Source organism: Periplaneta americana, chromosome 1 (assembly GCF_040183065.1).
Source record: "Periplaneta americana isolate PAMFEO1 chromosome 1, P.americana_PAMFEO1_priV1, whole genome shotgun sequence".
NCBI classification, from domain to species: domain Eukaryota; kingdom Metazoa; phylum Arthropoda; class Insecta; order Blattodea; family Blattidae; genus Periplaneta; species Periplaneta americana.
Genome location: NC_091117.1, coordinates 77050117 through 77066076, shown reverse-complemented (window position 1 = coordinate 77066076; position 15960 = coordinate 77050117). Strand labels below are relative to the sequence as shown.

At 37.5% G+C, this 15960-nt stretch overlaps 1 protein-coding gene across 5 annotated transcripts in view; it reads left to right on the top strand.

Annotated features, from left to right (window-relative positions):
- The window catches only part of LOC138696877 (keratin-associated protein 10-4-like), a 113632-nt gene that overhangs the window by 77142 nt on the left and 20530 nt on the right, over positions 1 to 15960 (top strand). For 4 of the 5 annotated variants that reach the window (XM_069822373.1, XM_069822340.1, XM_069822348.1 and 1 more), the window contains one exon: positions 14057 to 14257. The exons of the other annotated variant lie outside the window; for it this stretch is intronic. In XM_069822373.1, coding sequence (XP_069678474.1) covers positions 14057 to 14257 — 201 coding nt within the window. The remainder of the gene's footprint in view (positions 1 to 14056; positions 14258 to 15960) is intronic. 5 annotated transcript variants of the gene reach the window in all.

Here is a 15960-nt window from a genome sequence, read left to right as displayed (position 1 = left end):
CACATTCTTCAATTGGAAAATAGATTTGTATATATTCTGATTTCTCGCCTTGTACGTGCAGGTATGTTTAAAGTTCTGTTCTTAACTGTAAAACTCTTTTCAACATGTTACCCCCAAAAAGCCATTTCCGTGAGATAGAGTATTTTTATATAACGAACCCATACTTTCACAAATTTTGCTGAAAATACGAGTTTGCAACGCCCTTCCTTTGATGGAATTGAGCCACCGGCGTGGCTCAGTCGGTTAAGGCGCTTGCCTGCCGGTCTGAAGTTGCGTTCGGGCGCGGGTTCGATCCCCGCTTGGGCTGATTACCTGGTTTGGGTTTTTTCCGAGGTTTTCCCCAACCGTAATGTGAATGCAAGGTAATCTCTGGCGAATCCTCGGCCTCATCTCGCCAAATATCATCTCGCTATCACCATTCTCATCGACGCTAAATAACCTAGTAGTTGATACCCAACCAACTAAAATAAAAAAATTGATGGAATTTACCGCTTTGTATCGAACTATTACCGCAGCGCCACGGTGACAATGGTTTGAAGTACTAGAAATGATATTTAGCCTACCTAATATTTCGTGTAATTGTTGCACCATATATAATTCAATTTCGCCATACTTTGGGTGATTTTGATTTTACAAGAATTGTACAAAGATTTATATTTTTTGAATGAGGTTTAGTACCGGTACGCCAGTGGGGGGGGGGGGAGGTCGCAAAAGAAACTGTCGCCCAGAAGTGGATTGCGCTTTCAGAAAGTTTGGGAACCACTGAAATAAGGCGTCATGCCTTGAACTGACGTTACGGAATGGGCTCTGGTTCGAGTCTTTATGGGGAAAGATAATAGTTAAAAAAATAGGCTATAATAAATTAATTGTTATCGGTGTCAAAACGTTTAATGAGAATGTGCCGGTATATGTAACGTTGTCATATTAGTTTTTCTCTGATATTACCACCATCCCTTATAATTTTGTTTTAATTTAATGTTTTTAAGATTGATAGTAGTTTAATTATTTGTTTAAATTTCGACTGAACGTAAATGTTGTTGTCAATGACTTTGCACCCAACACATACCAATACAAAACAGAGTAAAAAATGACGCTATAGCGTACATACCAAGAAAAGTAGCCTAAATATTGACTGTCTATTCTCTTTTCCAAAAATTTTAGACTCACAAAACACATTTTTTCTGGGAAAACTATGATAGTTATAGAAAAATAACTTTTGATTTTTTGCTTCAGTTATTTATGCTCTACCATTAGTATTACAGTATTTTCGCAGTTTTGATCGTTTACACCCTGTATATTGACTATTGTGCCAATCTCCCCTCAGCTGGAGGCATGGTCATCCTTGCCAGTTGACTTCACTAAGGTTCGCTACATACCTTGGTACAAGACCTATACACAAGCAACCTTACACGCCCTTAGGCAGCAATCTTTTCGTCGGCAGCAGGCGATTGAGAAATGCTATGGAATTGGGACGAAATAAAGGGTTAGCGGAATTATGTAAATGCCTATATATTGGGGAAACGGTGGATCTCCGGGAAAATCCCTAACTGAGAATTTGTTCGACACAAATGTCACTATGAAAAATCCTAGGTCTGACCGGGGCTCGAACTTGTAACAATATAAATACGTAGGTAATATACTCGTAGATTAACAGGTTGGTCGTATTTGAAACAGACGAGCGGGTGTGTGAACGGTTGAAAGCCGCCTCAAATGCAAATATCTTTTAGTTGCGGAAAAAGTAAAGAACCATTACGAATGGTTGAACAGGTAGAAACTAAAAAAAACTATGTATTTGATTTTGTTATAATGTAGCTGAAAGACAAGAAAATCTCAGTTATGCCTTATCTCAGAAACTGAATTCTGAACTTGGCAAATTATCAGGTATTATAGAAAGTTTGCGGGTTCAATTTCTAAAGTCGCACATTTTTTATTAACTTTTTCAAATGTCTCTCTCAAAACGAAGAGGAAAGGTACGCGAACTCACGTGCATTTGTTATCTTGCAAGGCCAAAGTGACGCAAGACACGAAAAATAAAATACTATCAGTTGCATTATATGCGTCAGTGATAGTATTACCCTGAGAGGATAAAGAAAAAAAAAAGGAGAGAATACTCCAAGGCAAATTGCTTGAAATCGGTGCGACGGATATGACGTCAAACTACACCTTTTACGCCCCATAATCCACCGCGAAATACCGCCAATTGCCAAATATTAAATTGCTACTGTCGGGTTTTGGTCATACGTAGACGGATTAGAATGGATGTGTAGGTAACAGGAGTATTAGCAGATTATTATATCAATGTACATTTCAATGTATATTTATTAAAAGTGTTACAGTTGTGACATGGACTGAACACGTCATTTCCACATTCTTTCTCTTATCAAGAAGGATGTTGGCATTCCTTCACATGTTAAAGTATAGGAGGGCATATCAACGGACATATTCTACAGTTGAGCAGATCGGAATATTAGGTTATTTATAAAACATAACACTTGCTGAACTTCACTACACTTTTGAAATATTCACAACACGAAACAATTTGTAATCGTAATAATATGAACAAAACAGCTGATAAACACACCGGAAAAAGAGATGAACTATGAGTAATTTGACGGCCATACTAGTACACCTTTTTGGTTCCACCGTTTCAAACTTATGGCCCGGGGTTGGTATTATCACAGTGTAGTACATACAGTCACGAAGCTCAATACGTAGGGAATATTCATCCATTGACAGTTGAACTTTGGTTGGTAGCCATTAGGATCTCTACTGTCGCCTCATCACAGACAATGCGAAATAGTACCGGCACAGTCATTTTTCCTAGTATCATAGTCTAATATATAGTCACGGAGCTCAATGCGTAGTAAATATGCATCCATAGATAGCTGCTAACCACTAGGATCGCTGCTATCGCCTCATTACAGACAATGCGAAATAGTACCCGCACAGTATTGTTCCTAATATCCTCACAACTGAAGCTTCGTGACTGTGTATATACTAGACCAGCGGTTCCCAAACTTTTTCAGCCACGGAGCCCTTTTTGAAGCAAAAGTTTCTCGTGGAGCCCCAAGAAATGTTTACTTTTTATTTTTATCTGTCTACGTTCTATGAAGCATATTCCACACGATACATAAACGGAAGTATGAATATATATATATATATATATATATATATATATATATATATATTAGTAAAGGAAACAATAGTAAAAAAGTTCTGGATATAATTTATTTAAATCTACAAAATGATATTAACTAGTAGTTAAGATATTTAAAAAATGTTACAATGTTGCATGTACATCCGAAGTTATTGTGAAGAATGTGCCTGTTTCTTGCGACAGAGTTTGTCAATGTCCGGTGTCATAGAAGTCAGTTGAAGACTTATATCGTCTTCTGTGTCCAAACAAGTTCGATATTTTGTTTTTGTAGCCGTGTACCTCGAAAAGGTCGTTTCACTGAGGTACACAATACCAAAAGGCAGTGAGAGAAATTTAGCTTTTCAGTTTAATATCAAAAGATCCTCCCCTAACTTAGCCCAAAATTTGGGAAATGGTTTGCTTTTAAATTATCCCTGACAATGGCTGTTCGAAACCATGTCTATAAGGACCTCATATCTGAAGCAGTGAGGACTGCTGGTTTTGACATCACTGGAAATGGATCTACAATCCACTCATATTTCTTTAGAATCGATTCCTGAGTGTCCCTTGGAAAGTATGAATTGATATTTTGAAGCAAATTGTCAAGGTGTTCTTTCATTATTGCTATGAATGAGACATTCATTGTTATTTTATTTTCTTCTCTAAAGTTTGAAGTCAGTGAGACTGTCGACGCTTTCTATGTAGAATGCTATCATTTTCTTCAGTGCGACAATTTCGTCATCAGCATCGAATATAGTCTTCCATTTACCTTGTATGTATGTCCTGAATTCATTTTTGAAAAATTTCTGCCAAGTAACATAATTTGTACAACCATTCCTGATCATTCAAATAATCTGCTAGCAAACTTTTCGGGTAATTCAAAAGTGAAGAAACTTCCGTTCGAAGTTCATGTAATCGGGACAACGCTTTACCGCGCGACAACCATCGCACTTCTGTGTGTAATATTACCAACAATGACTTGTGTATACTACCCATATCTTCACACAGGATTTTAAATAGTCTACACTGCGAAGGTCGTGCCTTAACAAAGTTTATAATTTTGACGGAGTTGTCTATTATCTGCTTTAATAACGCTGGCATTTTTTCGTTACGAGGGCGTGTTGGTGTAGTATACAGTGACTACTCGTGCAGTTTTTAAAACTTCCTTGATCCTTGTAACAACGCCAGCAACAGGACCTACCATGGCCTTTTCGCCATCTGAGAACACGTCAATGCAATTGTCCCACGGTATCGAGTTTTCAATGAAGAAAAAAAAAATCAGTACCGCTTGTAGAAGATGGCAGTGGCTGCAGAACAAAATATTTCATGAAAGAACCTGAAAATTCATACCACACAAACATCATTAACATAGCTAATCCGGCAATGCCAGTGGATTTGTCAAGTTGTATCGAAAATTTCATTTAACTGATACGGGAAATCATGATATTTTTTACGTCTGTTCATATATTCTGGATTCGATTATGCACAATTTTATTTAATAAGGGCACAATGGAAATCAAGTTTGCAGTTTTCTCATCCACCATGCACTTCACTACTTTCACTAATAGTGGTTTCATAAGAGTTTCAGCAATTCAGCAAGGGTGAGGTTTACCAGGAAGAGCGTGGTCATGACTAACCAAGTACGACGTTTTCAGTGCTTTCTCGTTGTTTGTTTTTACACGAGGTAAAATTTTGTCTGAACTGCATAGAGTTCGTCACTTTTTCTTTCTAAGTAGTCTTGCAGTTTTATTTGTGACTTTTTGAATTGAGAAATGCCGTCTAAGCTTGGCAGGGAGCATAGAACTATTAGGAAAAACTTTGTTCCATATCATACATTGTAGACGTTCATCAGCAAACTCAGTGAATCCCATGTCCAAATATAAATCGCAATATTTTCGTTTGTTACTTTCAATACCTCTACACTAGGCATCGTAGACTCTGAGACAGGATCATGTTCAACCCAATTCCCAGGAATTCTCACTATCTTCTTTGAAGTAAGGTTATAGCTGTTGTTATCTCCCTTTGACTGAGCACTGGTTGATGGCTAATGACTCTTAGATCTTACGGAGCCCGTCTTAAGCCACAGTTCCAGTTCAACGAGAGTTTAGCTAACACATCTGCTATCAAATTAACATGCAGGTATACAGTGTATATATGTATGTGTGTGTATATGTATATATATATATATATATATATATATATATATATATATATAGTTTTTGAGGTAATGTAACAGTCAATAGATTGTAGATTCCACGTACCACGAATAACAAACACTGCCTGCCCAGTATATAAAAAATAAAAAATAAAATAAATTTCGAGAATCATTGAGTACTTGGCAAGCAAGAAAGATTGAGATAGTTCCAGTGACGAGTAGATCTAATATTAATGCTTCCATGAAGCAAGAAGAATGCAAACTACTTTCTCAGAAAGTATTTTTAGCTTGATGGAAGTAGTTTCCGTTTTCCCGCTAGAGACTAGATGGAATTAGCAATTTTTGTCATCTTCATAACTTCCGCAGACGGAGCCCCTGAGAATCATTCGCGTAGCCCTAAGGGCTCCGCGGAGCACACTTTGGGAACCGCTGTACTAGACTATGCTAGTACTCTCAGTTGCTAACCGCTTGGAGAGTTGTATCGCGAGAAATGCAAAAAATCTCCTCAAGCTTCGTGACTATATGATATTAGGCTGTGGTATTACACAGTGGTGTGGTGTGGGAATTTCCTGAGTGTTGCCGGTTCGAAAATGATACCACAGTCGAGGAGAGGATAAATTTCTCTCGAGCGTTCTACTAACATTTTACGAAAAAATATATACATTCCTTCCGAAAACAATATGCAATGTATAGAATTACAGGAATAGTAGTAATAAATTTGGAAAAAAAGAATTCCTGAAAGTAATGTATCTGAAGATCCGCCAGAAGTTGTGTTACGCCTACTTGTACATCAATTCAATTCGTCGATAACTGTGACTTATTGGACATGTCTGTCGATTCATCCGTGACCAAAGCAATAGAACTTGTTTCACTAATTTCATTAATCAAAACACGAAAAAAAACATACAATTAAGTAATTCTGAATGTCATTTGGTGTCCCAGAAAACACAGTAACAGTCTGAAGGTGGTGGTATAAATTATTGTCATCAGTTTGAGCAAGGAAGTGTAGAATTTTCACATAATTGCGCCTGTTGACGGAGCTATCGGGCTCATCCCTACCCCTAAACGGAAGTTCTTGCTGGGCCAAATAACACACTGCATATTTCTTTATATCTGTTTCTTTTCACAACTTTATTGTATTTTTCTGTTGATTTTTAAATGCCTCGCTTAATGATAAGCAGGGAAAGGATTTATATGTAAATACATATTTACTTATAAAGCTAATATAATTTATATTTTGCATTATCTTTATGTTTCACAATGTGTAGGGTTGAAAAATCCTACTTTTATTTTCCATATTTTTCCATATTTTAGAGTTTAGTACATATTTTCGTTAATTTCCATATATTTTCCATATTTCATATAAAACAGTCCATATTATATTAGGTTTAACAATAAAACAAAACAAAATTCCATTAACTTTTAAAAATACATTTCAACAATAGAGATTTAAACACATGTTCAGTAATCCCTTTAACATCAGAGTTATTTGAAAATTAGCAGTCCTATCAACAATGGGAAAGTAAGTTACAAAACTGTATTAATTTAATTTAAAATTTTTAACAGACTTCAGTTGTGCAGCTCAACAGTTAAATGCCAGTCAGAGTACACATAGGTTCAGTTTTGTAAATCATACTATAAAGACGGTAAATATGCCAAAAGTACGTCATTCAGTCAATTTAAAATCAAAACTAACAAGTTACATTTCAGAATTTAAAGAAGATGGTTTATCAACTGACAATAAAATATTATTTTGTAATTTGTGTCAGTGTGCAGTATCATCTACACAAAAGTTCCTGGTGCAACAACACATTACAACTAGTAAACATCAGGCCAACAAACAACTAAATTCCAAGCAGAGACAATTGTTTTTAACACAACCAACAACATCGAATGTAAGATCTGAGTTTAACATCGACCTGTGCCGTTCTCTCATCTCTGCTGATATTCCTCTCTACAAACTAAAGAATAAGGTCTTCAGGGAATTCCTTGAAAAATATACTCAACATACAATCCCGGATGAGTCAACACTTAGGAAGACGTATGCTCCATCCATCTACGATGAGACAATACAGAAGATAAGAGATGAAATTAAAGATAGTTCAATTTGGGTTTCCATTGATGAGACTCCCGACAAAGAAGGTAGACTTGTTGGTAATGTAGTTATCGGTTTGTTAAGTGAACAATATTCTGAACGAATTCTTTTACATTGTGATGTTCTAGAAAAGTGCAATAACAAAACTATAGTTAAACTGTTCAACGAAGCTATGGGTATCCTGTGGCCAAAGGGTATTATGTACGATAATGTGTTATTCTTTATTAGCGATGCTGCCCCTTATATGGTCAAAGCTGGACAAGCATTATTTGTTGTATATCCTAAATTGACTCATTTTACTTGTGTGGCGCATGCATTTCATCGTGTGGCAGAAGTGGTCAGAGACAATTTCCCTAAAGTAGATTTGTTGATTTCATCAGTGAAAAAAGTATTTCTCAAAGCTCCCAGTAGAGTTAACGTGTTGAAAGAAATGTACCCTGAAATTCCATTGCCACCAAAGCCAATTTTAACTAGATGGGGTACATGGCTAGAAGCAGTTGAATATTATGCCGAACATATAGACTCTATTAACAATGTTCTCCTTGCATTGGACTCTGAAGATGCAGTCTCAATTGATACTGCGAAAACAGTTACCTGTGACATAAGTGTGAAGAATGACTTAGCTCACATTCAGCATACATTTTCATGCATCATAAAAACGCTCAAAAGTCTCCAAAATAGGCACCTTTCACTATCTGAAAGTTTTGAAATTATAAATAGTACTGTGGAACAACTGAATCGTGGTAGAGGTAAAGTTGCAGATGCAGTAAGAGCTAAGGTGGACACTGTACTTTCAAAAAACCCTGGATATGAAGAACTACAAAAGGTTGTTGCTGTGATGAGTGGTGAATCAACAGTGAAGATTAACTTGGACTTATCCCCAGCAGACATTGTGAAATTGAATTATGTACCAGTTACTTCTTGTGACGTCGAACGCTCTTTTAGTCAGTATAAATCTATCCTCAGAGACAATAGAAGAAGATTCACTTTTCAGCACTTGAAAGAAATGTTTGTAACCTATTGTTATGGTAACAGACAATAAAAATTGTGTTTTGTTGAAACTACATTGGAAGATAAGGTACGTCCATTATATTTTTTGTTTAGTTTGATTAAAATGTACCAATATTTAACGTACATAGTCATTTTTTTATAATTTTAAGTCCATATTTAATTCCATATTTTGGTAAAAATCCATATTTAATTCCATATTTTGGTAAAAATAACTACATATATATTTACATATTTCATATATTTTTAGTCCATATAAATCCGTTCCCTGATGATAAGTCTATTCTCGTTTTGCCAAAACGCGCTAGAAAAACAACGGATGCAATGTGATTTTTACAATTTTCGTGACGCGCATCTAGGCATAGGGAAACCATCCATATTCTTTATATTATCTTTGGTCCAGGCGTTTTTTTTTTCACTTGAAAAAAGTAAATACGGCCAGCAAAACAGTAGTGATAATTTTGCACTACCGAACAGCCACGGTGATTCTGTATACCATGGTACATTAAAATGTCTTTCGAAACCTCCACGTATTGTTACTTATTGTTCACATTATTGAACAGATTGTAATTTTGCTGACAAGTAAAATAAAGAAAATCTCCATGTGATTTAGTCTTCAAGTCTTTTTAATTCAGGAGTTGATCTGCCATTCAGAACAATTACTTCTTTTTCTCACTAAATGTACGTGATCCTAAAGAATCCTTTAAAAAGCTATCTATAACGCAGTAATCATAGAAGAATAAATACTTCACCAGTAAATTTAGAAACCATACTTCGGGAGTGAAGCAGAAGGAAGAATAACACACGTTTGCCTTTATGTCTAACCGGCAAGTAATCGCGTTACAGTCACACCACAGTCTAATACATACAGTCATGAAGCTCAATATGTAGGGAATTTCATCCAATGACCGTTGAACTTTAGTTGCTAGCCACTAGGGTCGCTACTATCACACAGTCTATTGTTCCCAGTACTCTCAGTTGCTAACCGCTTGGATCATTCGTATCGTGGGAAATTAAAAAAAAAAAAAAAAACACCTCAAGCTTCGTGACTGTATAACTAGACTGTGGTCACACAATGGCACTGAAGGTCACTGACACCCAGCCTTGGCGAGTTTGCCGTTAAAGCACTGCAGGCAGCATGTGGCGTAAATCGGAAACACTGAAGTGTTGTGTAAATGTTAAATGTTATACATCACATATTCATTTTGTATGAGGGCTCGCCCACCTCATTGAATACTACACGGCTACTATGAAGTAGCCAATATGTATTATTACTATTTAATACGAGAAAAATTCGTACCGGCACCGGGAATCGAACCCAGGACCTCTCAGCTCTGCGCTCTGAGCGCTCTTTCCAACTGAGCCATGCCGGGACACGATCCACGGCGCCGGCCGAACCCCTCTTGTAATGCTTTTTTACGGTCTTACTACCTGCATTTGTGACGATACAGGTAGTAAGGCCGTAAAAAAGCAATACGAGAGGGGTTCGGCCGGCGCCGTGGATCGTGTTCCGGCATGGCTCAGTTGGAAAGAGCGCTCAGCGCGGAGAGCTGAGAGGTCCTGGGTTCGATTCCCGGTGCCAGTACGAATTTTTCTCGTATTAAATAGTTAAATGTTATGTTTTATTTAACGACGCTCGCAACTGCCGAGGTTATATCAGCGTCGCCGGTGTGCCGGAATTTTGTCTCGCAGGAGTTCTTTTACATGCCAGTAAATCTACTGACATGAACCTGTCGCATTTAAGCACACACAAATGCCATCGACCTGGCTCGGGATTGAACCCGCAACCTCGGGAATAGAAGGCCAGCGCTATACCAACACCGCCAACCAGGCCGACTAAGTTTTATGTATTGTTAGTTCAATTCTTCGGCGCTAGATGACAACCATATCTCTTCTGACATTTATTGTGTTACGGGAAACTGGTGGATTTAAATTGTTAATAGAAAATACAAATTAAGACATTATAAAATAAGGAATATGCTTAACTTCTAGTATTTGCATGTTACTGGCGACAACACCGGCAACGTAGACGCCACGCCCCTGGTATTACATTATAGAATATAAGAGCCGGATTAATATTTAAAATGTAGGCTACACTGCGTGTAACATTCTGAAGCATATGCAAAATGTCACTCTCCCAAATTTATTTCTTGAGCAATGATTTTATACGTAATTTTATTTGATTCCATAATGGATGCGTATTTAGATGTGCAATTGTACAATATTTTGTAGGCATAATTTTCAATTGAGAATGATTAGATAAACAAATAGCTCAATCTACTTTACGTGACGTCTCTTCACCTCAAATTTCAAAATCCTCTCTTCACCTTACAACATTCCATTACATATCATTTAATTTCACTTTATCTCATCCACCGTACCTACATACCAATCCAACTATACCACACCTCACCACACGACACAACGCCACGCCACGCCACGCCACGCCTCTCCGCTCCACTCCACTCCACTCCACTCCGCACGTAAGATCACATCACAATATCAAACCACTCCATACCTCATCACAAGACGCCAGTCCAAGCCACTCCAATCCACTCCACTCCACTCCACTCCACACGTAAGATCACATCACAATATCAAACCACACCATACCTCATCACAAGACGCCAGTCCAAGCCACTCCACTTCACTCCACTCCACGCCACTCCACTCCACTCCACGCCACTTCACTCCAAGCCACTTCACTCCACTCCACGTCACGCCACTTCACTCCACACGTAAGATCACATCACAATATCAAGCCACACCACACCTCACCACAAGACGCCACTTTACGCCACTCCACTGCACTCCACGCCACTCTACTCCACGCCACTTCACTTCATGCCATTCCAATTCACTCCACGCCAATCCACTCCATTCCACGCCACTCCATTCCACGCCACTCCACTCCATTCCACGCCACTCCACTCCATTCCACGCCACTTCACGCCACTCTACTCCACTCCACGCCACTCCACTCCACGCCATTCCGCTCCACGCTACTCCACTCCACTCCACTCCAAGTCACTCCACTCCACTCCACTCCACTCCACTCACATGGTACATGTTTGCTGTCCTCAATCTATATCTTCCGCAACAATAAATAATAACTCTCATTTGCAATTCTTATTCATTTATTAGTCTCAGCAGTTATGTACTGTACGTACGTGCAAGAGAATTTGGGGCTTAGAGGAAGTGTCTATATGAACCTCAAGTCTATTGACCACTTGTCACACTCCGATTTTCGCCATTCCGTTCAAGGAACATTAGAGAATTCTGAGGAGAAAACTCGAAAATGAACATAACTTAGTAGCTACTACATGAGGGGGAGAAATGTTGCAAGTCCAATTGAACATCAGCAAGACAGATTCGATGAAGATGCTGAAATCCTGGGCAGAGCGAATGATAATAGGAGGGAGTCGCTGTCTTCACTAGACAAGGGATCCAAGCCCTTGTGTTGTACGAGTGATGATTTTTAAGTTCGCTCTGAAGTCCCCAAGGCGATACGCGTAAACCAGAGCTACGCATTTTGAGGGCTTCAATTTGGAAAATGCCGCAGTTTTTGTGGGAGAGTGTATAGAGTCGTACCCCATTTCTTTTAGGGCTCATTCCAACATTTATTTTAGTGCCTTAAGGGGTTCGGTACAGTTTACAGCAGTAAAATTTGTGAATATATTCAACATTTTTTTCCTGCGTTACTCTATCTTGTACAATAATGAAAATTGGTATGTGGAAAGCAATGTCCTTCTGGTATATGAAAAAAATATTTTTACGATTAAAAAAATTATTTATATATTTTTTTCAAAATTCATAATGGTGGCAGTTTACTGTGCAGTGATGAAGCGTTTCCCTCATAACTCATAAACTTGTTAACCTTTTCATGTCCTTTCTATTTTATTTTATTGCTGAAACTCATGTTTACAATATCATGCTCTTTCAACTACATTTCTTAATAAACAATTTTTTTTTATTTTGTGCTAGAAGAAAATACTGACATTTGATCATTTTTTAAAATGAATTTATTTTTTTATCAGACAATCTATCAAAGGTAGAGAAGTGATCTTGCATTATATTGTAGATATGACATGCATAAATACACACAAAAATAGACTATCATCACAGAATTTTGGATAGTTTCTGAGTTATGCGGGAAAAGCTTCATCACTGCACAGTGAACTGAATTTTGAAAACAAAAATGTAAATAATTTTTTTAAATCGTAAAAATATTTTTTTTCATACAGCAGAAGGACAGTGTTTTACACATATTAATTTTCATTATTGTACAAGATACAGTAATGAAGAAAAAAAAATGTTGAATATTTCCAAAAGTTTACTGCTGTAAGCTGTACCTACCCCTAAAGAAAACTACGGGCAGGATGAGTTGTCTCAATTTAGGAGACTAGTCAATTGGCTACGAGTTGATTCTGGTAATATATGGTCCGATCGACTGTGGAGGCATAATGTGACGAATGGTGGTTATTCTAACCCAGAAAGAAAAGAAATATGCGTTTTTGGTTTAGATATTGGTTGGTGTGGAGCAAATGTGCCTTCCTCATTCTAAATGCAAGTGATTCAGTTGCTGATGGCAACATCCGTCTCCTTGGATGTCAGGCTAGCTAGAAAACCGATCCCAACCCCGTCAACCAATCCGGAGTTTGGGAATGTGTAGGGCTGAAGGATAAGATAACTTAGTGATAACCATACTATTTATACCTAATATCATGGTGATTGCGATATCTACTTTGAAAAAAACGGAAGCTATAAGGCTGCTTATGAGAATGTATATTTTTACACGAACTTCTTCAACGCTTTAAATGTTAATTCATCTTCCATCCGGTTACCATCCGTCCGGCAAAAGGAGGACATGTCCTCTTTTTTAATCATTTTATCCTGTCCGGCAGGCATTTAAAAAAATTGAAATGTCCGGCATTTCAACTAGAATTAATATTAATATTGAATAATGTGTGATATTGTGCATAGAATATCTAAACAAATGGTGAAAACCTATGAAAGAATTTAATTGCTTTCAATTGTTGAAGCTAGAGCACTTAAAAAAACATAAAATATGATGACCTATTGACATGCATTGAATTCTTACACTTTAAAAATGTCACTATTCATGATTCTAAGCCATTTTGGACAAAGATTTAACTTTAGATAAACAGTGGTGCAAATTCTTCAATTCCAATAGTTCTGCGAGCACTGAAACTTTCTCAGAACTCTTAAAAATATGTCAATTCTATTTATTTATCCCAAGTCACAATGGAAGTGCTGAGAGAGTATTTTCCCTGATATCTGCTCAATGGACAACAGAACGAAATCGCATGCTAACGGAGACAGTCAGAGGTATCATCATGGTGAAATATAATTTCAACGACATGTCCTGTGAACAGTTCCATAGCTGTTACAAGATATAAGTTTGTCTCTTCAGGCTCTTATGCACAAAGTGGGCTCCACCGATAAGTATGGTACAGATGTAATACTGATCCAGCAACTAGTGAGAAAACTTACTAAGGTGAGCCATTGTTTTTATCTTTAATTTTGTTCATACCAATTTTTAAAAAGTTCTCCTTTTTTCCAGCAATGTCCTCTTATTTTAGATTCCATGTCCTCCTATAGAATTTCTTCTCATGGTAAGCCTACTTCCAACTATCTTCAGTTACAGAAACAACCCCGGAAGCTGTTTGCAGCATGCAATGTGAGCTTGGGTTTCAATGCGTATTGACGACAGAAGGCCCTACTTGCCAAGCCACTTGCGAAGTTATCGATTGCCGTGATGGCATGATTTGTATTATGGACCAAGTGCAGTGTAAAAGAGAACCCTGTCCACCCAGACCTATTTGCGTGCCAACTGAAAAAGGTCAGTTCACTTCGTATATGGACATGCCATGATTTATTACTCCATGGTGTATAGAATGGTAGCTGTCAACTTTGGTATTGTTTTCTTTTACATTCTCTTTATACGAAGTATAATAAATACGTTTTGTGATGCTGCAAAAAATCTATTTCGATATCTTGACGGAAATACACGTTTTCAGCATCTTTATTATCGAAACGTTGTTCTGAATACGCCGTCTGTCTGTCCATCTGTTTATTTCTCCTATACGATTGAACAGATTTTGTTCATAATCAGTTTCTACAGAGCGTCCCGTTCGGCTCAAGGCCGCAAAAGCGAGCACAAGCCATGCATATGTTGCCGGCTTAGATTGCACCATTTTCGATCCATAACCTCCTTCGTATTTCTAGTCATATAGCTTTGATTAATAATATAATCAAATAGCATGACACATAATAATACTCTCGTCCACATCTGAGGAGTAACGGTCAGCGCGTCTGGCGCGAAACTAGGTGGCCTGGGTTCGATTCCCGGTCGGGGAAAGTTACCTGGTTGAGGTTTTTTCCGGGGTTTTCCCTCAACTCAATATGAGCAAATGCTGGGTAACTTTCGGTGCTGGATCCCGGACTCATTTCACCGGCATTATCACCTTCATCTCATTCAGACGCTAAATAACCTAAGATGTTGATAAAGCGTCGTAAAATAACCTACTAAAAATAATAATACTCTCATTTTATAATGATTAGGGAACGGGTTTCTATTTCCATAATTATTTTATTTGCCACGTCCTAGACGTATGTTATTCAGATATCTCTACGTTTCATGTAAAGTAGTGGCAAAAAAAAAAAAACCGGACCGACGAAATAATCAAAGTCCCTGAAATGAGCCACTGCGCATGCCACGCCCGCATTCACAAGATAGCGAGTAATCTATTGAAATTGTTGTAGTTTCGACTGCTGACGTAGCCCATATCGAAAGCCATTAGAAAATAAGCTGGTAAAATTCATGTTCTGGAAATAATAAGTTAATTAAGTAAAATATCGCTGCAATCGAAAAGTATTGGGAATAAATTTGAATAAGGAACAAAAAAAAGTTTCCTTCCCAGGCAGGATTCGAACAACGAAAGTCTTAGTTACCAGTCTGTCGTGCTGTCACTGTGAACAAGACTCTGAAATCAGCTACAAGGGTCGGTCTGGTTTTTTTGGCCATTACTGTACACAGGATCTCCCTATTAAAATTCTGTAGGACCTAAAAAGCCTAAATAAATAATAAATTCCTATAAATGCCTAAAAGCTATGTTTCTGCCTGAAAAGCGCCATTTTAGTATTTTGCATATATTTAAAATAAAAATACCGGTACTAAAAATACAAGAATACTAAAAAAAGATACAAAAATGCTATTTAAAATTAAGAAAAAAAAAACTCTCTTACAAACAAACACTGGCCTAGCACGTTCGTTCCATATTAGTCTTAAAATGGGAGGGAAGTAGATTTTACCTAATTTTCTGAAACCAAAATTCATTTGGAGAATTCCAACGTAGCATAAAAGGGGTGGTAGGTTGTTCTGTTTAGGTGAGAGCTTACAAATTTAGTTTTCACGTCAATGCACCACCGTTATGCGAAATGAAACCAATGAGCAATCTGTCTCATTCACTGAATAGACAGAATTTGAGTCTTCAGTTCAGTAGCACTAGTTGCCAGTATCAGTTCTTTGTACACCCTTTGACA